We start from the raw sequence: 26,084 nt of genomic DNA, 5'->3' as shown, positions 1-26,084 counted from the left end.
AGGTCTTAAGTTTGTATACTGAAAACAAATCCCTTCAGGTCTTCTTTCACAATGGACACACAATTGAGAAGTACACCCAGGCTTTCTCTACAGAATTATGCAACTTTCAGCATATTTTTTTACTACAGATGACTATATCTATAGTATTTAATTTCCATCATAACTTCCTAGAGTAAAAATGTTGATTGTTTTTTTTTGTACAGCCCCCAGGCTTTGCACTAAGCCTCTACAAATATCCAGTTAATGAACAATGCCTTTGTTTCTACCTTTGTTACATCCTTTACTTGTCCTTTAAAGGAGCTTAGTATGATGCTAGAACTCAGAGCTAGATTAAATTTTCTTTTATAAATAATCTTTCACTTGATCTTAGCCAAAAGGCCGAAAAGTGATTATAAATAAATCTTTCAAAATATCCCACCATGTTTAAATACCTCTAGCGATGGGGGAATCCAATTGAAAGCTACATTGTCACTTCCACTTTGTGAAAAGGGAATTTATCCTTTTCCCCTTTTTGACTACGGGTACCTGGCATCAGTTTGAACTTGGGCCAAAAGCAAAAACTATGTGAGGAAAATCATTGGATAAATTTAGTCATAAGGGCAGAACAACAGCCAGAAAAATGGAGCAAGGCAGCCAAGAATATCTTAAGACAGCAGAGCAAAATTCCCAAGGCGGCCCAGGCAAATTAGAAAACTATGGTTGGCTCCTGAGATGTGACAGGTGAGAGTTAGTGGGCAGAGAAGACTTTATAAAGGTGAGGTGAGGAGGAAGTGGGGTCTTGGAGCGTGTATTGATGATACTGACTGAACTCAGTGGTGAGTGTAGCAAGGAGTCCCAAAATGGTGGCCACAGATGAGCCAGCTAAGTACCTACTTTTTTCTTTCTACTACTTTTAATTTAATAAAATTATTACTCTACAGCAGTCTCTTTAATTTTAATTCTTACAATTCATTTACCTTGGTTTCTGTTTCAAAAGTAGAGAATCCTGGCTGTAATCATCTTTTCAAATATAGGATGAGAGGCATACTTAGGTAGTTTAGAAAAAATATGGGAATTTTAGTGAATTGCAAACCCAATGAGTCAGCAGCATGAAGCGGTAGCCAAAAGAACCCAATGCCATCTTAGGCAACTTTGAGACATAGCTTCCAGAATTAAGGCGATAGTTCCTTTGATACCGCCTTGGTTAGACACCATCTTGAGCACTGTTTAATTCCCAATATTAAAAGGATGGAGACTATCCAGAAGGCAACCAGGATCATGAAAGGATTTGAGGCTAGGCCACACAAACATGTTGAAATAACTGGGAATATTTAGCTTGGAGAAGGAAACAGGAGGAGGGGAGAAGGTGGAAAATAACAGTTTTCAGACATTTGACCAGCTCTCAGTGTGACCGTGAAAATATGGTTTCAAGACTGTGAATTGCCAAAACTGTAAAGATAATTTTAGTGTCTTGATTTTTATCAAAAATAAGTGGTCGCCATGGGAAAAATTCCCAAATATGAAAAATACCCAAGTCAGCTGGGTTTTATGGAGAGTTTAATTAATACAAATGATGGAATTAAGGGAAGGGAGAGAGACTGAGTAAGAGGAAATAGTAGGAAAAGGCTAAGGCCTAGGCCAAATGGCCTAGGTCTTTCTCTTTAAGAGAGAAAACTAAGTCTTTAATCACTCACTATAAGGTCTTCCAAGCAAAACTCCAGTGTTCAGAGAGACCCTCCAATTCAGCTTCCAAACTCAACTAAGTTCAGAGGCCCCAGCTCTGAGCTCCTGACCTCCTTTGTTATCACCTTCTCTGAGTAGACTAAAACTTCACACCTCTTGCTAAGCTTACCCTTTGTAAGTCGCTTAGTGATTAATTTAACCTTTATAGGTTCTTAGCACCCTTTTGTATTAGATCTAAAAATAGACCACCTTGCTTAAGGTTTTGGCCTCACTATAAGTATGAGTTAGGGACTTTTTCATTGTTCAGTAAGGAGTTTTACAACTTTATCTTCCCCTAAAGTATGCCTAAGTATGGGTGGAGTAATGTTAAATTCCCAATACATTCCTGATCAAGTACCTCCATTGTTTAAATGGGGAATAGCTTAACCAAATGTTCCAAGGTAGAGTCTGAGCAGTTTTTAAGATTCACATCAGGTAGAAGAGAGATTAGATTTGTTCTCTTTGGCTTCAGAAGGAAGAACCAGGAGCAGTACCAGGCAGCTGCAGAAGTAAAATATCAAGAAAAACTTGTTGATAATTAGACTATCCAAAAATGGAATAGATTACACCAAAAGATTATGGCTTCTCATGGGAAGTTTTCAAGTCAAGGCTGGATAACTACTTGTCAGGTATGTTATAATAGAGAATTCTTTCAGCCATTAGATGCTGAACAAGGCTTAACAATGGAGGAAACATGAATGTGTTTGTAGTAAACAGAAAAAACTAATGGAAAAAGCAAAGGAGAAGAGGAGATGATTCTGGGGACATTTTGCTGGAGAAAATGGAATCAAGGGGACATGAAGAGCAGTTGGGCTGGGACAGAAGGGCCCCCTCTCCATCCTTTCTGGTTGGCTTTCTCTGACATTCTTCATTTTAGCAATTTCCTGCTTAAAACTGGTAAAGCATTCCAAATATGGTCTTATGAAATCAGAGCACAAGAAGACTATGCCATACTTTGTTGTAGGTATTGTTAGTGTAAAAACACACCTGGACGATAGGCTCTCTAAACATCCAGAAGTAAACCTATGATTCTTCATATTAGGCTTGATGTCCTCTGGACCCATAGGTATTGCCACCTGACCTGCCATTGGACCCCTGGACTATGTCATTTGCCCCAATGCTGCAACAAATTAATAAGCATTTGTTAAGCACCTGCTGTGAGTCAGGCACTGTGCTAAGCACTTTGGATACAAAAAAAGGCAAAAGAGAGTCCCTGCCTTCAAGAGGCTTACATTCTAATGGGGGAGACAACACACAAACAAATATACACAAAGCAAGGAATATACAAGATAATTAGGAGATCAGTAATACACAGAAGACATTGACATTGAGAGGTTCCAGTAAAGAAGGGATTTTAGCTGGGATTTAGAAGAAGCCAAGGAGGTCAGCATTGGGACAGAGGGAGAGAGAGCTTCTGGGCTTGGGAGAAAGAAAATGCCTGAGAGATGGAGTGTCTTGTTTATGAAACAGTCAAGAAGCCAGTCTCAGGGGATCAAAGAGTGGACTATGTGCAGGTGGAAAATTTGCCACACCTGAGCTAAATTCCAGCATCCTTTTAATTTTTTTACGTAAGGAGGCTTAGAAGATAAATTTGGCTGAGACCCACAACTTTGTTTTGCTTGGAGTTTTTTCTCTCATTTTTTTAATATTTAAACAGGGGAGAAATATAGCTCAGGTGTGGCAAATTTTCCAACTGCACAACTGGAAGGTGGGAAGGTTAGGCAGGACTTTGAATGACAAGTGGAGCATTTTCATTTTGATAAATGGATTTATTATCAATTTAATTTTTAAAATATTTTATTAAAATTAAAAACATTAATGAATAATATTTTTATTTTAAATAAAAATAAATGAACACTAAATAAAAATTTAATTTACAAAATTACAAAATTTAATACTTATCAATAAAACATTGGAGTTAATTGAGAAGGGGGCATGATAAGGTTGATCTGTGCTTTGGCAGCCACTTTAGTGGCTGAAAGGAGGATGGATTGAGGCAGACAGACCCACCACCAGCAGGCTATGGCAATAATCCAGGAGGGAGAGGATGAGAGTCTACCAGAGTGGTGGAAATGGCAGAAGAGAGAAGGTGGGGTGGGGGGATATTGGAGAGATGTTGCCAAGGTGAAATTGTTTTGGCAATAGACTAGATCTGGAGGGTGAGAGAGAATGAGGAATACAGGCTGACTCCTCATTTGGGAGCCTAAGGACTGGGAGAAAGGCATTCTCCAAAGTAAAAGAGAAGGTGGGAAGTAGGGGCAATGGGAGTGAACTCCATGGGAGCTTTGAGATTACCAAACCAAGTCATATAGAGGAAGAAGAGAAGATGGTTGAGGCCAGAACTACAAGGAGCACCTATGGTGAGAGGGTGTGATCCAGCAAAGGAGGCAGAGGGGGCGCATGCGGTAGTAGGTAGGAGTTTCAAGAGGATGGTGCCTTGAAAACCTAGAGTGTATCAAGGAGTGATCAGTGCCTTCCAAGGCTTCTCTTTGCCCTCCAGCAGAACTTCTATAGGTCCTCTCCCTTATTTAGAAGGTGAGCTTCTTGACAGCAGACTACCATACTTTTTCTCTTTGTATCATTAGTACCTGGCAAGGAACTTGGCACATAGGAAGCAATACTAGCATTTCTATAGTGGGCTGAGCACTGTACATAACATTTTATGGATATCTTATGTGATCCTCATAACCCTGGTTGGTAGATGCTATTTATTATCTGCTTTTAACTAGGGAAAAACAAGAGGTTGAGTGACTGGTCCAAGGACACTCTGTTGGTAAAAAAGCATTTAAAAGATTTTTTATTCCTTTGACCCTCACATTTTTCATACCAGTGATTTAATCAGTTTTCAGTCAGCAATACCCGAGACTTTTTCATGGGAACTGTTGTCTAGACCTTTCTCCCTCAGTGATTTTTTTTAAATCCTCAAACTTTTACCTTTTGTTAAGTTTCAGTGATTACTTCCTCTAACACCCCGTAGTGCTGCTTGAAAGCTCCAGACTTTGTTTTTCTTTGTGTCATCTTACCAATTAATAAGCTTTTGGAAAGCATCTGTTTCTTTGTGGTTTCCTCATTCCTCACTGAAAATTACCAGTTGATGTGAAATTGTATAGTATATTAAATTTAACTATCAAGATGATCACCTATCATTTTTTTTTAAACCATTACCTTCCATCTTGGAGTCAATACTGCATATTGGTTCCAAGGCAGAAGAGTGGTAAGGGCTAGGCAATGGGGGTTAAGTGACTTGTCCAGGGTCACACAGCTGGGAAGTGTCTGAGGTCAGATTTGAACTTAGGACCTCCCATCTCTAGGCCTGGCTCTCAATCCACAGAGCTACCCAGCTGCACCCCCCCCCGCCCCCCATCATCTTCATTGATGACATCCTACATTAATAAACATAACAATATAGACCCATAATCAGTAGGAAATATTTTGAGTTATTCTTTTTCCTTTTGGGATGATAGTTTTTGTGGATTTGTTGCGTCTTATTATTTCCATGTGTCCAAAGGCTAGAAATGAATAAGATGGCACTTATCCAGTGCTGGGCACAGAGCACGTATTTATTGTTATTGTTGATGTTATTAATAAATTACCTGGGCAAGTGGACTTACGCGTCGGCTATGGGGGGTGGGGGGGAGGAAAAGAAAATTATCTATGTCTTTAACGAATAATGCTTGGAAATGATCAAATAAAATATATTTAAAAAAAAAATAAATTACCTGGGCAAAGTTAGCAGTGGAAGATCATTTGAGTGCAAGGAAATGGAGAGATGAGGCAAAATAGTAGAGTCTTGGGTGAGATCTGAGTTCATGGAATGTCAGAACTTGAAAGGAAGAAATTATCTAATCTAACCATCTCATTTTCTAATTGAGGTAACAGACTCAAAGGTGATATAATTTGCCCAAAGTGAAACATCTAGTTAAATTCAGAGCTGGGACCTAAAACAGATCCCATACTTTTTTCCTCACTTTTAATGGAAATTAGGCTACGTGGTCACACCCAGAGCTCAGGGAATGGCAGCAGTTCCTGCTTCCAGCCTAGCCCCCACAGCCATCTTCCAGGGAATTGACCCCTGTGGATTTGTAACTTAGCAATTATTTCTGAAGATCCAGGAAAGACAGTTCTCACCGTCAAAGTCCTTGGTATTATCTAATGGTTCAACATTAGTCAACAACTCGATTTGTTAGCGGAAAAGAAATACTTTATAGATACATTACTATTCACTTTTATTGTTGCATCCTAAGGATCACTTGACCTTTCCAAATGATTTTCAGCTGAAATCTTTTATGTCCTTTTCCCCTATTATTAAAGGAACTCTTTGGGCATAAAACTTGTTTTCTGTTCTCATGTCAATTTATATCCATAATGCCAAACATACTATGGTCCTTTTTTTTATTCATTCTCTATAAAAATAATAATTAATTTACATATAATTAATAATAATAAAATAATAAACATTTTATTTTAAACCCTTATCTTCCATCTTAGAATCAATACTATGTTCCAAGGCAAAAGAGTAAGGGCTAGGCAATGGGGGTTAAGTGACTTGCCCAGGGGTCACACAGCTAGGAAGTGTATGAGGTCAAATTTGAACCTTGAAACTCCCATCTCTAGGCCTGGTTCTCAATCCACTGAGCCACCCAGCTGCTCCCCTTTTTGGGTATATTCTTAAATATTAGAGTCGTTAGTCCAGGAAATTTATGCTTCTGGCTTAACATAATTCTTTATATTTCTCAATGTCCGCCTATGTGAAAGAACTCAAGTGAATGTGAATAATTCAGGATCTTTCGAACAAATAGTCGTAAATATGAGGAGTTTTATTTTTTTGCTGACGTACTATGAGGCAAAACAAAATTGACACCATACAAAATAACTTTATAAAATATCATTCACATCATATTTTTTTTATCAGATTTACAGCATTCTGCGAATATTAAGAATTATGTACGGAGGTGGAAAAAACACTATGCTAACTCTTTAGGATTAGTTTATATACACACACACAGTAAGAAACAAAACAAAGTTAACTGTTAGTTTTTCCATGAATTTATTGCAAAAGTAGTGCAAACTATTTAACCTAGGAAGCGAAAAACAAGCTTGAAAGGACCCATCAAAGCTTAAACATGACAATAGATGCTCAATTTCACAGCCTTATAGCTTTCTTCACCAGTTTCTCTTTTCTCAACCCAGACAATTTCCCCATCTCTACTTATTTTGGATTCACTTTTTTCTTGAGGTGAGGACTTTGGAGGCAGGGGACTACTAGAAGCAGAGAAGTAAAATGTAAGCTCCTTCAGGGCAGAAACTGGGGGGTTTTGTTGTTTGTTTTTTTTTTGTCTCTGTATCCCCAGCATCTACTAGCACAATGCTTTGCACATGATAGACACTTAATAAATGTTGGTTGAATTTAATGGAACACGGTTGAAGGAGGACCACAAAGGAAACTAGGTCTTTAGATTAACTAGGCTGATGAGGCAATCTAATGGCAGCATTGACCTTTGGGGCTACTTGCTCAAATAGAAATTTTGCAAGGGCTCTTTTGAAACTTTGAACTATATGATGCATGTATGTTTGTGCGTGTGTGTGAATGTTTGTGTATCTCAAAATAGTTGTGTTCTAATTTTTGAATTTAGAAACCAGCTACCAACCTCTTGATGATATTGAGAAAAGAATCAAGAAAGCAGCATGAGCAGAAAGGATTAGGAACATTATTGTCTGTTTACAAATGTAGTATCCTTTTGCCCAAGTCTGTTTGTGTCAAACATCTTTTTGTTTTCTACACTACAAAATGCAGGGTGACATCTTTGAACCAGCGACTGCATTTGAATAAACTGGAAAGGATACTACATCCTGCAAGATGAACTTTTAAAAAGCCTTGCAACATCCTCTGGGGATCCTAAAAGCAACACAGTTAGCAATTCATAGACTAAACAAGGTAATGAAGGCGAAACACATTGCTACATGTAAAAGTGAAAGAAAAAATGCAGCATATTCAGGCTCTTAATTTCTTGAGGTACCTATAAATTTTATCATCTGCCCCAAAGCACTACTGTTATGTTAAAAAACGCGCGCACACCCACATACACACATACAACATACACGCGCACAAACACACAAAACAAGTTAATTTTAAAGTCCTTGTCTAGGAGCCAATTGTAGGGCATACATTATTACTGAGAAAGTGCAATAATGCTGAACATTTACACGCAGCATATTAAAGGATGATTTACTCTTTATAAAATATAGCTTAAGTATAGACCTGATGGAGTTTTTTTTTTTCTTTATAAAAACACTAACAGAGGAATTGACCCACTGAGTCTCTGCAGCAAAAAGCCTTACAGAACCAAGTGAAGTTCTGCCACTAAGGAATGTCGGTTCTCTTACAACTCTGATGTAGACCTTTTAAAAATTGTAAAACGAACTGCTACAGGAAAGTTTCCTACTCTGGATTTGTTACTGGTATAAAGTCGAATTAGTAAAAGGCTTGATAGCTTGTATATTACAACTTAAAAGTTTTCCCCAAAAGAATTAAGTAAAAAAGATATACATTATAGAAAAAAAGGAGAGTTGTAGATTGTTGAATATAAAAATGTGGAAAGTTTATTCTTCCTTATGTTTGATTCTCACCTTTCCTTACATATGTACATATACACACACCAACTCTTGGTGTCGCCTGTTACCTAGAGCCAGTTTCCCCAACTTTTTATCAGCCCCCCCCCATCCCAACCCTGCCTCTCCAGGCAAAAAGCCCTGGATTGGAAATTGGGAAACTGAGTTCAAATCTCAGGTCCACCAACTGTCATCTGTGTAACCTAGGGACAAGTCATTCTAACTTCCTTGGGCCTCAGTTTCCTCATTTGTAAAATGAGAGGGTGGAACAAAATGATCTTTGACATCCACCCCAGCTCTAAAATCCTTTCTTTTTCTTCCATCACTATTAGAGCTTCCAGAGGGCAGGGAAAGGAGGAAAAAAAATTTCAATCAGGCAACATATTACTCCTTAAATAAGGGCTCTTCTAAGGTCTACCAGAGTTAAGAGGTTGACATTTATATCTGTATCAGATGATCTGACTAAAAAAACTTCTCCAATACAACCGAAAATCAAAAGTTTGCTTTAAACATATGCATAGAAGAGTTGGGGATTTTAATGTTGGAGAAATGTGAATTTTGCTTCTTGATTTTTTTCTTTGTATAAAAAGTCTACGGTTTAGAGAGGGGAAAAATAGCTAAATGTTGCAGCCAGTTTGGCTTGTTTTCCCTCACTGGCAATAAAGTTTATGTCTTATGTTGATTTTGAAAAATGCATTGGGACTCAAACCAAAAGGCACAAAGAATAGAGAACTCAAACATGAGATAGTTATTAAACAGAAAGTCTGGCTTCCAGAGAACTGTCAAGATGTATATGTACAGTCATACCTTACTGTTTGGTCACTTTTTCCAATCTCATTGCCACACTTCTTAAATAGCACCCAACTGTTTAACTGAGGTAGATCCACATTGGAAAGAAAGCTGGGTCCCCTCCACTTTGTTTACCTCAAGTTGAAAATGTTTCATTAAGAAAAAAAAAATTCAGTGTAAAATTGTACGCAGAAGTGAGGACAGATGGCACTATCTGAAGAAAGCTTAGAACTTGAGCAGTTTGCAAAAGGGGTTTCTACGCTAAATCAGAACTACAGGCATAAAGCTCTCGATGGAAAGACAAAAGCAAAATGAGACCCAAAGGAAGAAAAAGAAAAACCCTGAAAGAAATTCCAAGAATTTTCAGAACATGACATTCTATTGGACTGTCCGAGAAAAAAGCCCAATGGCCCATTTTACACAGATCCGAGGACGACAATAGCCAGTGGCTAGCTAGGTCAGTCACAGTATTGATAGAGAGATAGCTCTAGGCTTACACGTTTCCCTTTATATCTCGGGTGAGAAGCCTCTCTGAATTTGTCTGTAGCGACTTGGTTTGAACGGGCAAATTCCCTCATTCTTGTATTTTTGCATACTCTGAAGCTTACAAACCTAACATCATATTAAGGCTTAATTTAAAGTGGGGTCACCACATAAGCATCATGCAAGCATTTAACATGTTTCGGATACATACAATGTATTCAACTACATGAAGTCTCGGTTCTATTCAACGTGTACTGTAATATGCTACACTTAACTTTTACAATCCATGTAGTAAATGAAAAGTATACACGAAAGCAAATGCATATAAATAAAGCAATTTATAGAAGAACTGTCAGTTTTACAAAACAGCACTGTATGGTCTCTATATTGCAAGCACAAGACATCTTCATATAGATCTACGGAACAGGTAGAAACTAATCCATATATATTTAGTACCACTTGAAATGAGGCCTTTTAGCTGCTCAATTCTTTAGAAAATAGTAAACCTTAAATGGTAAGAAAACATTTTGATTCAAAATGTTGTCTAAAATGTTTCCTGGTGGTGATGAGGTGGGGACGTGGGGGTGTGGGGTATTAGAGCCACATATGAAAGTGTCTAATTTTTGGTTCTTTTTAGATTATTTTATAAAAATAAAATAAAACTAGAAAACCTGTTAAAACTAAGGGTTAAATCCCCTCAGTACATGTCAGTTAAGTAACCTGAAGTGTACTAGAGGTAAGAAACATCTGGATTTTAAAATACTACATTCTTTTTTTTTTTGCATGAGTAATTAACCACTTTGTTGCACAGAAACATAATTATTCTCTTAACTGTAAACTTAAATAATAGCTTTTCATAAAAACCCATTTTCCACTTTAATTATAAAACACTATCCCTTTATACTTTCCTCAGCTATATTAAAATTCCCTATCAGTCCCAGGACTCAAATCTCGTATATACACATACTAACTCTTGCCATGAAGAGAGCCATGTATATAGTTAGTCAGCTGCCCTGTAAGCTTTTGGTCGTACTTGTACATTCTGCTTTGAAAGAAGGGTCACTAAATTAATTAACAAATGATTTAAGAGCCAAAAGGCCTTTGGGGTTGAGGGGTTCAGGTAGAAAGGAGGGGCAAGAGATAGAAAAGAATGAACATCATTAGTCCTTTTTATAAGCAAACTAAACACTTTATTCCCTTAAATGAACTAAGCCAGATTGAAATTGGTCAATTTTGAATTTTAATTAGCTCCAGAGCCAAGAACTAGCTAATACTTGAATTTAAAAATTTAAACACAATTCAGATTTCAGATGTGAAAAAATGGAGCTCTTTTGGAACTCCTCAGTTATCACTGCCACACTTAAAGTAAATAAGTAATTTAAAAAACATTCACCATTAGCAAGATAAACAATAATTGAGTTAAACCCCAAACAGTAAAGAATTATAATATTTAGTACATACTTAAATAGCACCTTACAGCTGAGGTCTTCAAAAGCATTTTACAAAGACACAAAGGAGTGTGTTCATTAGTGTATACACACACACATATACATATATATATATATATAAACAAGAATATCTATAGGATTTTTGAAGTCCACAACAAAGGGAACTACCTCCACCAATAGTTTCCTATATAAGTCCTAGGGAGTTGCCTGAAGCACATACACAGAGTTTAAGAAACTTGCCCAAGAGTCATTTGGGTGCATAATAAGTGTCAGAGGCAGAATTTTAACTCCAGACTCACTGACTCCAAGTTCAGCACTCAGAGTAATGTACCTGCCTTTCTGCATAAAATTAAGATCATTTCATTTGCTTCTTCCATGACTCATCTAGGTATGAAAACGAAAACAACCTTGAGTTGTCCTGGAGATGGAATCACTGATGATTCTTGGTCAATACCTGGTTAAAAGATGGGTCATAAATATCCTGGAAACCCACTGAACCTGGGTTTTGGCAAAAGGACTGAAAGAAACAGGTACTTGGAAATTCCAATTGTGAAACAGCTAGCATTATCCCAAATTCACAGAGCTGGAGCCTCTGTAGGACTGTGTTTTTACCAAGCTAGGAGGCAAGTCCGTTCAAACATGAGCTGACCACTTGGGACACTGGCGCTTTCCCATCCTATCTATCGAGAGTTTCCTACTCCATGCAACACTTCTTGCATCCCTCCAAAAACTATTTTGGGGGGGGCAAGGACATCCCGGGCCCAGGTTTGAAAGGCACGGTGACGGAAAGCCAAGGCTTGAATCCTACTTTGTTTACATTAGGTCTTAGAACACAATGGAGGAGAAATGATAGTGGTACTCACCTAAGGCCTTAGGAGGAGGTGCTCACTGTCCACCCCACTGAAGAAACAATTCTGACTTAGCTGAACACAATATTCAAAGTAATAACTTTCCTTTTCCTCCTCACCCCTTCATGCCCCTACAATTTATCCTCATTCTCTCCTAAGGTGCAGTTACACTGATAGCCAAATAAATGAAATCAGCATTCTTTACTCTTCATCCTGGACAAATAATTATCATTCCCAGTGCTGGGCACAAGGCCTTGTGCAAAGGGCTTGGCACATAATAAGTGCTTGGTAAAATGCTTAACTGAGTAGGTGCCTTGTACATATTGAATTGAATGGATACTCTAATATGTCAAACCCCTACAAAAACAAAAATGAGAAAGGCCAATTTCAGAGTTCCTGATAAGTGGCCTTTCCAAAGGCAGACCTTTGCAACAAGCTGACATCTGAATTTGGGGAAAAAAAAATCCACATTTATAAAAGAAAGAAAAGCATTTTGTCTTCTTGAAACATCATCTAGTCCTCTCTGGCCTTCTAAGCCACAGAGACAAGGGAGCAAATGTTAATAAGGACCACTCAAAAGGGCCTTGAAGAGAAGTACCCTGGGGTCCATGTTAAAAAAAAAAAGTCTAAATTCTTTACATGATAGTCTACATAAAATATATATTATAGTGCCATCACCATGTTCTAGGACAGGCAAGAGAAACATGTGATGCACATACAAAAGATGCCACATCTCAGGATCATGATGTGTGCATGTGTGGCCAAAATGAGCAATAAAAGTGTGAAAAAGAGTTTGTTTTAAAAAAGTAAGCTAATAATATACTTGGGACTTCCCTGGAGTCTCTTTCAAAATGTCAACAGAGAATTAAGAGCTTCTAAACAAAGATTTCTCTGTTCATCATCCTTCATCAGATCAGAGCCATACTATCCATCCAAACTTCTTTATGAACGGACTGCTCTGTTCATACATTTAAATGACCATTCTTAAGTCCACAAAATTAGGAGAAAAATTATGAAATCCCACTTTATTCTTAGCTGATTATAAGAAGGTAATCTTATTAAAAATACTGAGTTAAAATTCTATGTACAGGTAAATGAGAACGTTTCTGACAATAAAGCAGTTAATCTAGGGGAAGCCTATTTAGATTTATTGTAAACAAAAGAATATATCGTACTAGCACAGATTTTCTAGAGTTTTGCTTCTGAGCGTTCAAAGCACCTTTAGGGTACACGCACATTATTTCAAGATTTGAGCCAAGGCCCTGAAGGCCTTTCCCTATATTGACTACTCACCATCTCTCCCTACTGCCCCCAATCCCATTCCTTTTAAATAAAGATGCCTGACTCTAGGCAGGAAAATAAAGAGATTTTTATAGCTGAAATTCCTATTAGGTTTGATCTGAATAGTAAATAAGGTAACTTCAAACTTCTATCATGCAATATCAATGTCTATCTTTTTTTTTAAACAAATGTTATTAATTTTTTTAAAAATGTCTGACTTGAGGGCATATGTATTGGGTAGGGGGAAGCTGGTGAGGGCGGGCTGAGAGTGGGAACAATTGTTGACCCACTCACAAGTGTGGAATGGAGAAAAAGTGCTTTTGTGTTTGAAACAGGAAAATGAACCCTAATCAGGAGAGTGCTGGCTGTTTCACAATATTGCCACATGGAAGCCTGAATCCAAACAAATGTGTCAGCCTTGCAAGGGCAGCTGCTCTGATTTCTGGGAGAAAAGCTTGGACAGAAAAGGCTTCAACACAATTCGTTCCTGCTTTCTGAGGCAGCTGGAGAGATGATGAGTGCTTACTGAAGGGTCACAGTATGGCACATGAGTTTGCAAGTCAGGACTGAACGATCACAATTCAGTTTATTTAGGCAATAATTTGGCTATTTTCAGTGTTGAGAGCTATATTTTTGAAGAGCAAAAAATATGAATCTAAGAATTCAGAGGTAGCCTTTATCTGCATTTGCCTTCTAAGCGATATTTGGAAACCACCAACTGTAGTGATTTGGCCAAACCAATACATTCACTTTTGACAATTAAATGGCAAAAACATATCCAAAAGGCGCAGGACTATATGGAACATAACGGAGTCCACATCACACCAATATATGCAAAAAAAAAAGCAAAAGAAACAAAAAATTTAAGAGTCAAAAACCACTCAGGTTTCTGAGACATCTCAACATAATTACAAACTTATCGGTTAACCCCTTAGACCTACAATAAATATTTACGTAGCTATCAAATCAAATGCCATATATGAGCAATACTGTAATTCTGAGATCTCTAGCACCTATAGGTTAAATAAAAAGCAATTTGAATAGAATAGCTTTTGATTATGCCTGACTCAAAATAGGTAAAAGAGAGCTGCCCAGTTTTTTTTTGTGAACGTTGCCTTCCTATGAAATTTGACCAAGTGCTTGAAGAAAATAAGCTTTGGAGCCACAGATAGTACTGAAGGAAGCATAAAAGGAAAAAAAAAGTTTAAAATCTTTATAATCTTCTTTAAAAACTTATGAAGAAAATGTATTAGAAATGAAGATTGAATAACAACCTCCTAGAGAAACAAGCTAATCCATCCTTCATGAAATGTCACCAGACACAAATGGAAGAAAATAAAGGAATTTTTAACCCATACGGTTCTAACATCTTAATACTGTAAATGTGGCAGTATCACAAAAACAAAGTACATCAATGATAGTATTTCTATTTCTCATAATCATAACATTATATACAGTCTTTTCCAAACAGCTACAGCAGATGACAAAAGATCTGACACAAGTAAAAACGAAGTTCCCCAAAAAATCAGTGCAATTATTTTGAGTTGAAGGTTTGCTTATAAAACAGACATTTGGGGGCACATGGAGAAATACCTACAATATAAAAGTCAGAAGTGTACTGTTTAAATTGAAAAAAAAAAAAGTTATGCCAGCCTAAACAGCCAGTGAAATTACTAGGGGGCAGTTTGCTTTGGGAAGGACCTAAATATAAATGTAAATTGTATTTTGAAAGGGAGTAGCCTGAAGAGAGAAAAATTTTCTATTTGATGTACATTCCTTGTCTTGTGGGAGAAAGATATAAGTTCAGAAGAGATCACATAAAAATTACTTATGGCTTGTCTAGGCCACCAGAATGGCCCTCTGTATTAAGTCAGTAACCAAACTTTTCCACATACATTCACTAAGTGAATTATGCTAGACACAGGGAAATGCCCATTCAAAAAAAAATTCACTGCTACCATCAAAGAGATCTGAAACTATGAAGAGAAGTGTCAAGATCCTAGTCATTATAGCATAATATTGTCGGGGAGAGGAGGGAAATACTGGATTCTGAGATAAGACCTAGGTTTGAATTTTGACTGCTACTTGGGTGACCATGGAACAGTCACAATTGCTCAGGAAAGAGAAGGAAAGAGACTTGAACTAAATGATCTTCATGTTCCCTTCCAGTTCTAATCCTATGATGTGAATAATCAACTAAGATATGTGGTACTTAGCACCAGACACCCTCTAATTGAGCCTCATTGATGTAATAGTAAAAGCAAGGAACTAAAATAAAATCAGGAGACCTGGGTCCATATTCTGGTTCTGCCATACTCACAGTGTATTTTGGGTCATGTTATTTTCCCTCTTTGAGGCTGTTTCCTCATCTGTCAAATGAGAAATTGATCCAGGTTCCTTCCTTTCATTTTATGACAAATGCTTAAAGAACATTTAAAGGAAAGACTGTCTCTACTGGAAAAAGGCTGGTTGACATTTAGCATGACTTAGATCAAGCACATCCAAATATTTCAGAAGGGAAATTTAAATCATTAGAGATTAATGAAAAATCACAATTCCAAGTAGGTAAGAAAAATAGCAATGTTTAGTGCTCTGTTCTAGCAAAATTACACTTATGGTGTTTCCTTTCATTATATCAAAAGTTAAAAGAATCCATGCTAAACTATAAAGTTTGGATAAAAATTTATATTATAATAACTTAGGTGCTAAAAAATGGAATAGAGGCTTAGGCCAAATCAAAATGGGGCATTATATTGAAATAAATTATAATTTTTGCATTTAATTAAAAATACCTTTTTTCCCTTAAAAACAAAACAAACCAGGGACAAAAATTTAACAGGTCTCTTGTTCTGAATACTCAAAAAGCTTGGGTAAATATTAGTAATTACTACTGGCCAGAGTTGGGACCAGATAGCCATGATTTTAAGCCATGTTACCAAAGTGCACAATGAGGCTATGATATAAAGTTTCACCTCCGAGTGCCCTTGTGGTTCTGACTGGGTGCAAAGATGCTTTCCAAGGGAGATTTGATTTCCCCCCCTCAAAAGTGAATTTGGGAAAAGTATGTAAAGGCAATGTGATTTTTAATGGAAAAATGGAGACACCGGGTTCTAGGAGTCACAAGTTTACATGCCAAAATATGCCTTCAGATAGAAAGTAACTCATAATCCTGAAAAATGCCAAAAGTTAGTTCAGCTTTATAAAATCTGGACTAGGGAAACCCAGACTTATCAAAGTCAAATAAGGGATAATATTTTTGTATGACAAAAGAATTCATCCCCTCATCCCCAGCCCCAATTGGCTCTTTTAAATAGGCTTCCCAAGTCAACTTTAAGTCTTGGTTTACAGATCATTAACTATGAGTGGTAGGCAGTATAAGGAAACAAAACCTTCCTGCAAAGAGCGCTAGTGTCAGGAGACCTGGACTTAAAAGAGTTTGGCTCTACTGATCTTGGGCAAGTCATTTCACACAGCTATTTATAGATAAAAGTTTCTTCATATGCAATATGGGTATAATAATACCTGTCCTTATCTACCTCACTAGGCTGCTGTGAGGATCAAATGAGATGGATGTGAAAGCACTTCTGTAAACTGTAATGCACTATATAAGTGTGAGGTATCACCATCATTAATGTGTGTAAATAAGAATGTAAACCAAAACATTTCAAACGCTTAAAAGGAATCTTATTGTGAACAGTAAAAAGAACTCTCTTGTGAAACCCTTTTAAAGCAATCAGATAAATTTTATCTTTTACATATATATATAGACATATATATATAGATATAGATATAGAGACTGGGAATTTTTTCCACTGTTCACATAGCCAGTTTACCTAAAGTGAGGTACAACTTTTTGAGACTGGCAGGGGGAAAAAAAAAAAGCAGACAGTATCAGAAGCCCCTGCCAAATGAAAAAGAATCACAAAAGATGGGAACAGGGGAATATTCACTTTAAGGAAACTGATGGATGGGTGTGCTCACCAGCAACACCACTTTGGGTACAGCACAGTTCACCTGTTCACAATGTCTTGGGGGCATGTTGTGTACAAAAACAATCAGAAATAAGTGTTTGGAAAGGAATACCTTTTGGCCACCATGTGAATAGGGTCTTAACTTTGAATTTCATCTCCAAAAATTCTATATACAGCCATGAAATTCATTATTAGTTTTGACATTTTTTTTCTTTGTGGTTTATAGGAGAAATGAATTATTTTAAAAATTTTATATTCCCTCCCTTCCCCTCAAAAAACCCCTAACTGGTGAACTTTACAAAACAAACTATTACCTGAGAGACTGTTCTAGTTAGAGCCATTCTAATTTTGTAAAACCAAAGGATTACAAACATACTGGAGATATTTTGGTCTATTAATGCTTTGTATATTAAAAAGTCTTACAAAAGCAGTTATAGCACAGACCTATAGAGTAATTCTCAAAGTCCTTTAGGCCCACTTTTAAGAAAATATTCTTCCCATTGAAATACTGACAAGAACATCCTAGAAGAAGTCTCTATGAGTCTGTGCTTGATTGGCAATTATAAATGTACTTCTAGCTTAGAAAGGCATCCCCCATCCCCCTTTTTTCTGTTGTCCATTTCTCTCAATATTCCCTTGTGGTTCCAATCAGTGCGAAAAGCAGGTTTCTTCCTAAACCTAATTAACTCAATAGAGCCCACAGGTGCTTTCAGAAAAGGGTGGGACTAATTTGATTTTGGTTCCCACCAGTTTGGTATGAAAAAGGATTATCTCTTAGGCTCTAACTCAAGTTAAAACTTGAGCCAAGAGTGAATTTTTACCCCTCTGAAAATTGGTAAAGTGCCACACACCATTAAAAAGGGAAGGAGAATGGCAACGTTTCCTGTAGAATCTTCTGGAACAAATTTTTTTTTTTTTATAAAATGAAAATGATACAGCAAATGACTTAAAACAGCAAGATAAGACTAATGCCATTAGGAAGATAAGCACACACATACTACACACAAACACACACGTATACATACACAGATAGATAAATGACACTCTCCATTTGTTATTTCAGCCAAAATAACATGGGCAAGGTGTTCAGTATAACTTGAAGTGTGGTTAAATCCCCCAAACTCATAGCCAGTAAAATAACAAATATAGAGAACTTAGGAGCCTACACCACAGTCCAGTCCATAACTCCAAATAATCTGGTTGCCTGCCATCTTGGCTGGAGGTAAATGTGGTTCAATGATAGAATAAAATGAGAAAGCTTAATGGGTGAAGAAGCAAAGGTTACTTTTCTCCTACGTCTACACATTTAACATGATCAATTGCTTTAAAATATCGCACAGAAAAAAAAAATCAAATCAAACCAGCACGAAACAGTATTCTTGTTGTATCCCCTCAAAATTGTCCATGGTATATCGCTATTAGTGCAAGGGTTTATACATGTAATAAATGTAAGTGACCCCAGTGTGCAAATCCTGACAGAAATATACATGCCTTGTACTTATCAATTTTAATGCTTCTCTTAAGAGAATGGCCAAATCTCTCTCACTATTGACTTAATGCATAACAGAGAGATTAATCTTTCTCCATAAGTAAACGTCAACAATTTCCTAGATATTTGACTGCATAGATTCCATGACACTTCCAAAACAAAACCAGAAAACCAAACTGCTTTCCTGAACATCAACATCTTTCTGCTTCCCAATAATCAAAAGAATAAACTCCATTTTGTGCTTAAACCCATGGAGAAGGGAGGGCATGTGCCCATCAGAACTGCTCATGGAAACAAGACCTCTTGCTATGTTGTGGGCACACTTGTTATTTCTGGAACTGCAGGTTAAACTATCCACACTAATTATATGCCTCTCTGATCTCTGTCACATTAAAGTCAATTGCATATTCCTGTACTTAAACATTAGTATCTGCATGATGTGGTTTTTTCATCTCTAGAATCCAAAATGCTCTTGATATGTTAAACAGAAAATATGAGGAGCACCCCTTGGCAAATAAAATAACAGCGCCTAACCTATCACATTAATACTGCTAACCATATATAATCTTTTTTTTTTTTACATTAAAGACTTAACAGTGAAAAAGGATTGTACTGTATTTATCACCACAGACCCGTATTCTTTAGAGACTTTGGAAAGTAAGTATCACAGTCCTAGAGGACAAATCTTATGACTAGTTTTCGGTACTTTTTTTCTTTTTTCTTTTCCTAAAAAATTTTATTAAAATGGCACTTATCTGCCAATTGTTCGGACCTCTTTAAAAGTTTTCAACATGTCCTATTTCCGGCAAGAGTTTCATATTTTAATCTAATAAAAACATCAATAACGCAGGAGAAAAGGAGGCATTGGAGAACAAAGCTCAGAAAATAAATCTGCCATTTGCTTAGTAGAAAGTTGGTTATAAGTTACAATGGGAGCAAACTAGTTTGCCTTTGAAAATAAAACTAGTGGATGCATACAGAATAGCCAAGGCTTTAAAACCAGAATAGTGTTTTGTTTTTGTTCCTTTGTACTCTTTAAGGAAAAGTCACAGCTTTTGAATTCCATCAATTTTGTGGTGCATTAGATTGTTCACAAGTAAATTGAATGACAGATAAAATAGTCTGTTTGTGTGTGGTTTTTTTTGTTTGTTTGTTTTTAAAGCCCTGAGATAATAGCTCTTGAATTAATTTTAGGAAACTTGGGTCTGTATTCTGAAAAGCAGCCTATAGATTTTGGCAAACCACATTTCCAACAGTGGCAGGGGTAGGGTGGGGCGAAGGGTAGGGGGCCAGGTTATGGGAGTTTTACAGGTCTGCAGCTCAAAATCCAAGTCTTAATTCAGGGACGGTTTTCTTTCTTGCACATGGAAAAGAACCTAGATGCATCCTGCTCCTTGCTGGCTGTCATGGGAGGGCTGGGCAACAGTTGGTCTGAGTGTAGCTGGTCTCATGTGAATCCAACTCTGTACTAAATCGCTAAACACTAAAACATGTCAAGCAAAGTACATGGTACGCAGCGTGTCCTGATGAACCTGTACTGCTTTCGCAAGTGCTTGGTGGTCTCTGCCATTACTCTGACCAGATGTGTGGCTTCCTTCGGCACTAAAGAGGAGGAAACAGATGAACAATCAATCAATCTCATTTGAAAAGGAATTTTCCATGCTGTAAAAAAAAAAAGAAAGAAACTAAATAACAAGTGACATCGAGATGGCATGGAGAAACTGTATCGGAGTGAAAGGTTGAGAGGTACAAGAGAATTGAGGGGAAAAAATGTATTTATTAATAGGGAGGGCCCTGGTCTGAGAATCAGAAGTCGTAGGGTCTATTCTTCCCTTTGCCACAAATCAAATTTGTGACCATGGATTAAATCAGCTCACCTTGCTAAGCTTCAGGTATCCCTATCTGTAAACTGGGGCAGGGTTAGGCTAGATGACTTGCTTTCTGCTCTGAAGTTATATATTTATAAATGACACTGAATTCTCTGGCCCAAGACCAGAAGATCTAAGAAAAGTTACTCTAAGGGTGTCCAACTCAAACTAGAAAAAGATCCCTGCTGGCTGGCACACTGACTTAGAAAACCACAAACTAAACATTATCTATGGTTGCATTTTAGTTTTATTTATTTTATCAATCATTTTCCAATTACATTTTAATCTGCTTCAGTGAGTTTTGATACTCACCTTTGCCTCAGATGAAAATTAAACAAAGAAGCAATAACAATAGCAAAGGGGCAACCAGGCCTATAGACCAGAGGTCCTCAGTTAAATCTGGACTCAGACACTCCCTGGTTGCATGACCTTAACCCCCACTGTCTAACTCTTGCTCTTCTTCTGCTTTGCAGCCAATCCTAAGTATTGATTCAAAGATGGAAGATAAAGGTTATTTTTAAAAAATCCATAGCTGGATACTCTCTCCCTTTCTCTGATACCCATGAAAATGAGCACAGGTCTAAAGGTCTCAAATTCAGAAAGCCTAACCAAAATGAAAGCTTAAAGAATACTTAAAAGTATGACATATGTAACATCAAGACTTGAACTGAATTTAGTAAGTTTGGGAAATGAAGCTAGTTTTAAAAGGTTACTCTGAGCAGACTCATAAATCAGAACTCAAAGATCATCCAGTCCAACCACTTCACATTTATACATGTGGAACTAGGTAAGAAAATGATTTGCCCAAGGCCACTATTGATAGCAGAGCTGGGATGTGAACTTGGGACTCTTTGAATCATGGGTCAGAGCTCTTCCCACTGTACGTCAATATTAATTTCTCAAAAGGAATACTGAAGAGGGGAAGGAAGACAATTGGATTTTATAATTTTGGAAAATGTATGTTAAAATGGTTATTACGTGTAATTGGGAAAATATAGATGTAGAAAAGGAATAATGAAAACTATAACTATTCTATTAGGCCATATCCTTCTGATAGTTGATGTGAAAAAAATGTGTAGGAATCAAGGAAATAATCCAGATAATGGGTTGAATCACTTCTTTTAATAAGATTTTCAGGATATTTAAAAATTAAATTAGTTGGATTAGCACTCCTAATTTTGTAGACATACACAAGTTAGGAGGCAGTGAATAGCCATTCCTAAAAGGAGCTGCCAATTCACAGTTTTAAATTGATGTCACTTCGAAGTGATCATTGAGAAAAGTGAATTTTGATTCTCATTTCCCTTTATAACTCAGCAATAGGTTCTGACTGAGAGGCAAAAAACTTACAGTCCTGGAGTATTTCTGACTGAATGGGGAGGGGAATTCTACTTACCTATCGTGTTCTTTATCCACCAGATGATACCTGGCCCTGAAGGCCACCAGGTGCGCATAGTAGGCTGGTGCAGGGATAGAGACAGAGCGTGTACAACGCACATAGGTATGACACAGTTGATAAGTCAAAATCTGTAGTTCATCTGAAGAAAAACGATTGTCATCCCAAAGGACATGATAATGGGAAGGCCTGCTTGTTCCCTAAAAATTAAAAATAGGGTTGTCAAGTCAAATTCTTCTTAGAAAACAAAGCAAAAAGCAATTGTCTAGGTAAGGAACAATTATCTTACTGTTATTATATACTGGACTGGGAAGAGGAATAGACATACTGTTTCCTCCTTCACTGACATTTCCAAACCATTCTTTTGCCACTTTACTTAGCAACCATCCAGTTTGTACGATCTATATCAACCGGTCTACATGACTTGGTTTAGATTCTTGAGGCAGTCATCCTTTGGAATCTAGATCATTTTTCCTTCCTTTATCATCAAACAATTCAGTACCTGGTTAAGTTTTCCTCTCTTGCCCAATTCCAGCTTCATGCATGGGGACTCCTATATAAAAGTTGATTTATCACCTTCAACAATCTACTCTGATTCTGAGTTCATTGTTTCAATTCTCAGGATACACACAACCTCGCTCTACAAACTCCTTGAGAGCATCAAACCAAATTCTATATCACCCACTCACTCATACAAGTGAACACGCCCTTTGATTTCACCACCAACCATAACTGGATTGTAACTGTGATGTAGAATTCTGAAATTCCTTTCTTTATCATTCTCTAACTAATCCATCCATTTATTTATTATCTGTCTTTGTGTCTCTATATCTATAATCTATTTATCCCTGCCTCCCAAATCCTATAGAGATTCTATGATTTTACTGTGAAATTTATTCCCTCCAGAAATTACTCTATTAAACCAGGATTTGTTCTTTAAAAAACAAACAAAAAAAAAATCCCTTGCCATCTGTCTTAGAATTAATATTATTTTTGATTCCAAGTCAAAAGAGTGAAAAGGGCTGAGCAGTGGGGGCTAAGCAACATTTGAATCACAAGTCACATTTGGGTCACATTTGAATCCAAGACCTTCCATTTCTAGGCTTTGCTTTTAATCCTTCTAGCTGCTCCCTAAACCAGGAGTTCTTAACTTGGGGTCCATCAACTTATTTTTATGATGTTTAAAGTAACAGAAATGTTAACATAATTGGTTACTTTTATAATACTTTTTGTAATACTATGTATTTTATTTTAGGCATTTTAAGATTATTATCCTGAGAAGGGGTCCATGGCACATAAAAGGTTAAGAACCCCTATCAGGAACTATTCACTACTCCTTTTCTGGTCTCACTTTTTCTTTCCACTATCTTAACAAGATCAATTCTTTAGTATCTGTTATTCTTAAATCCCTCATCCTTTTGCCATTCTTAGGTTGGTAAACACCCCACCACCCAACTTCCCTTGTCTTAATCTACTGTCTCTACTCTGTCCATCCCTTGCAGCACTATATCATAGCACTGCTGGAAAAAGTAATGAAAATGTGCCAACTGGTTCCTTATCAAATCTGCTATTTCATTTTAATTGGGACATCATTGTTGTCTGATAATCCTTATATTATTCCTTCACTTCATCACCTTTTCCACAGTAGTAATTCCATGCCTTCTCTTTAATTCATTTATATCAACTTCATTATCAAAAAATGATCTTGCCTCCTACCTTATTGGAAAGAAAAAATTCAATAACATTTATTAAGTGTAAACTAGTCAAAAGGCACCATCTCAGGTGCTGGTGATACAAAGTCAAAAATGAAACTCTCCCTGACCTCAAAAAGTGTGTGAGTGTGAGTGTGAGTGAGAGAGAGAGAGAGAGAGAGAGAGAGAGAGAGAGAGAGAGAAGATATTATGATCTACTGCCTTTCTAGGAATCATCAATTCATTCTAACCAGACCTATGTGACAAATGGTCATCTAGCCATTACTCAGTTTTGAGGCAGCCAACATCACTGTTGGGAAAACACTCTCTTTGGCTGAGCTGAAATATAAATTATTTGGAAGGTGGGCTCTTCATCCTTGCCCATCTTGCCATCTATCTGTCCATAGTATGACTACTCTAGAAGGCAACAGAGAAGCCTAATTCTTTTTTAATGTAACAACCCCTTGTTTTGCTTTGTTTTTTTAAACATAGTTAGGTGTTCCTCTTGAAATCTTCTCTTCTTCAGAATTCCTTCATGATTATATAACTGGGAATGCAGAATTTGTCTACATTGTTCCTGCCCTTCAGCAATTCTTGTCCTTACTGTTTATTTTTAATTTAATACATCTTGCCTTCTCAACTAGATTGTAAAAGGAATACTGAAGGCTATGGATGGTGCCCTGTTTTTCTTTGTTTCCATCATGTTGGCTAGTACAAGGCACTAATTGCAGAATAAATATTGGTTAAATAAAATGACTTTTTCAACAGGAAATTTCCTTTAAGTTTCATGGTGGAATTACCAAATAAAAGACTTCAAGTCTGACAAGACTTTTTGACGAGACAAGGGGAAGGGTTCAAGCTGTATATAAGCCACAAAGATGAATCTGTTACATTTCCTAAGAATACAATAGCATCCTGCATCCACAGAAATATAAATATTTCTATTCTATGAATGATTTTATAGTAATCAGTAAAATCTGTTGCAATAATTAATTAATAATTACATAGTAATTAGTAAGGTTTACTCTTACATTACAGATGAGCAAACTGAGGCATGGAGAGGGGAAATTTCTTACCAAAGTTCACAATACTAATAAATGGCAGAGCTGAGACTTGTGGTATCCTGTCCATTTCATCATGCCTCTCAGGTGCTCTACAGGGCAAGTAATTAACATGGGCTGGGACTTTTAGTATTTCAGAAATAATAGCTACATGACTTCCTAGAGTTCGAATGACAAAGTTTACATTGCATTTTTTAAAAGAAGATAGTCTATTATTCATATTTATAATGAGTAAGAACTAGTCTCTCAACACTCCCTGTCTGTCCAAAGAACATCTCAATTAGTTATCTGACAGCTAGAACCATGTCTCCTACGGTATTGGTATTCAACAATAATTTGGTCATGGAATTGAACAATTAAGCCAGAGCTGCCATACAGAAGTGCTCACTGTTAAACACTGTAGTATACATCACTCGAAAAGTCAGAAATGCATGGCTCTACCTGAATACCAGCATGGCTGCACAGGTAAAAGTCAAATTCTGATGGGTGGGTAATTTTGGTGTCAACTGTTGTCCCTGCTGGAATATTTCCACTCTTCCCAACCTATAATAAAAGAGAAGTAATATTAGGTAATGCAAATGGACAGAAGGTTTATTCATACATTTAAAAAAATATTTTGAGATATACTAAATTACAAAGTCTTCTAATATCAAATGATTTACTTTTTTATTTTTAAAAACTCACCTTCAGGCTTAGAATCAATACTAAGTATTGGTTCCAAGGAAAAAGAGTGGTAAGGGCTAGTCAATTGGGGTTAAGTGACTTGCCACTAACTAGGAAGTATCCGAGGCCAAATTTGAACACAGGTCCCATCTCTAGGTCTGGTTCAATTTCAATCCATTAAGCCATGTAGATTCCCATAAATAGTTTACTCTTAAAGACTTTCAAACAAAAGCAGGACAGATTGATTATGATCCGTATACTAAAATGTATTAAAAATTATAGTGATATCCAGAGCCTATAACTATTTTTCAGGATTTCTTTAAAAAGCCCAGGAGTAGAAGGCTGCTAGCCTTTTGTATTTAACAGTTTATACTCTGAAATCCATCTTCACAAGCTCCTCAATGATATTCTCAACCTCTCAGAAGTTTGGCCTAGCAATACATATAGAAAAAACCAAGAAGATGAAAAATTTCTATTGTATAGGCTATAATATGTAATTGGATAGACAGCTGCATGAACTAGTCCATCACTGCATAGAATTCATACTGAATGTGCAAAGATAATCAGCTGGGCCCAGATCATTTTCTTTTGGTTAGTCAACAAGCATTCCTTTTTTTTGTTACCATTTAAAAAAAACATAAAATATAATATAATAATATGATTCCTATAAATATGTAATAAATTATAATAAATATGCTCATCTAAGAGAAACAAATTTTCACATTAGCTATATAAAAATCAATGTCTCATTCTTTTTTTTTTAATGTGTGAAACATATCATTCTTC

The 26,084-nt window shown here is 36.7% G+C and overlaps 1 protein-coding gene across 2 annotated transcripts in view; it reads right to left on the bottom strand.

Moving 5' to 3' along the window:
* Positions 1-6,497: 6,497 nt before the first annotated feature.
* Positions 6,498-26,084, bottom strand: part of AGO2 (argonaute RISC catalytic component 2) — a 152,168-nt gene continuing 132,581 nt past the window's right edge. For both annotated transcript variants that reach the window (XM_007488388.3, XM_007488389.3), the window contains exons 17-19: positions 25,077-25,178; positions 21,884-22,083; positions 6,498-20,221 (exon numbers count right to left, since the gene is read on the bottom strand). In XM_007488388.3, the coding sequence (XP_007488450.1) occupies positions 20,113-20,221; positions 21,884-22,083; positions 25,077-25,178 (411 nt within the window). In that variant the 3' untranslated portion in view covers positions 6,498-20,112. The remainder of the gene's footprint in view (positions 20,222-21,883; positions 22,084-25,076; positions 25,179-26,084) is intronic.

Source organism: Monodelphis domestica, chromosome 3, assembly GCF_027887165.1.
Source record: "Monodelphis domestica isolate mMonDom1 chromosome 3, mMonDom1.pri, whole genome shotgun sequence".
Taxonomy (NCBI): domain Eukaryota; kingdom Metazoa; phylum Chordata; class Mammalia; order Didelphimorphia; family Didelphidae; genus Monodelphis; species Monodelphis domestica.
The sequence above is the reverse complement of the archived record's forward strand: the minus strand, read 5'-3'. Positions and strand labels throughout refer to the sequence as shown.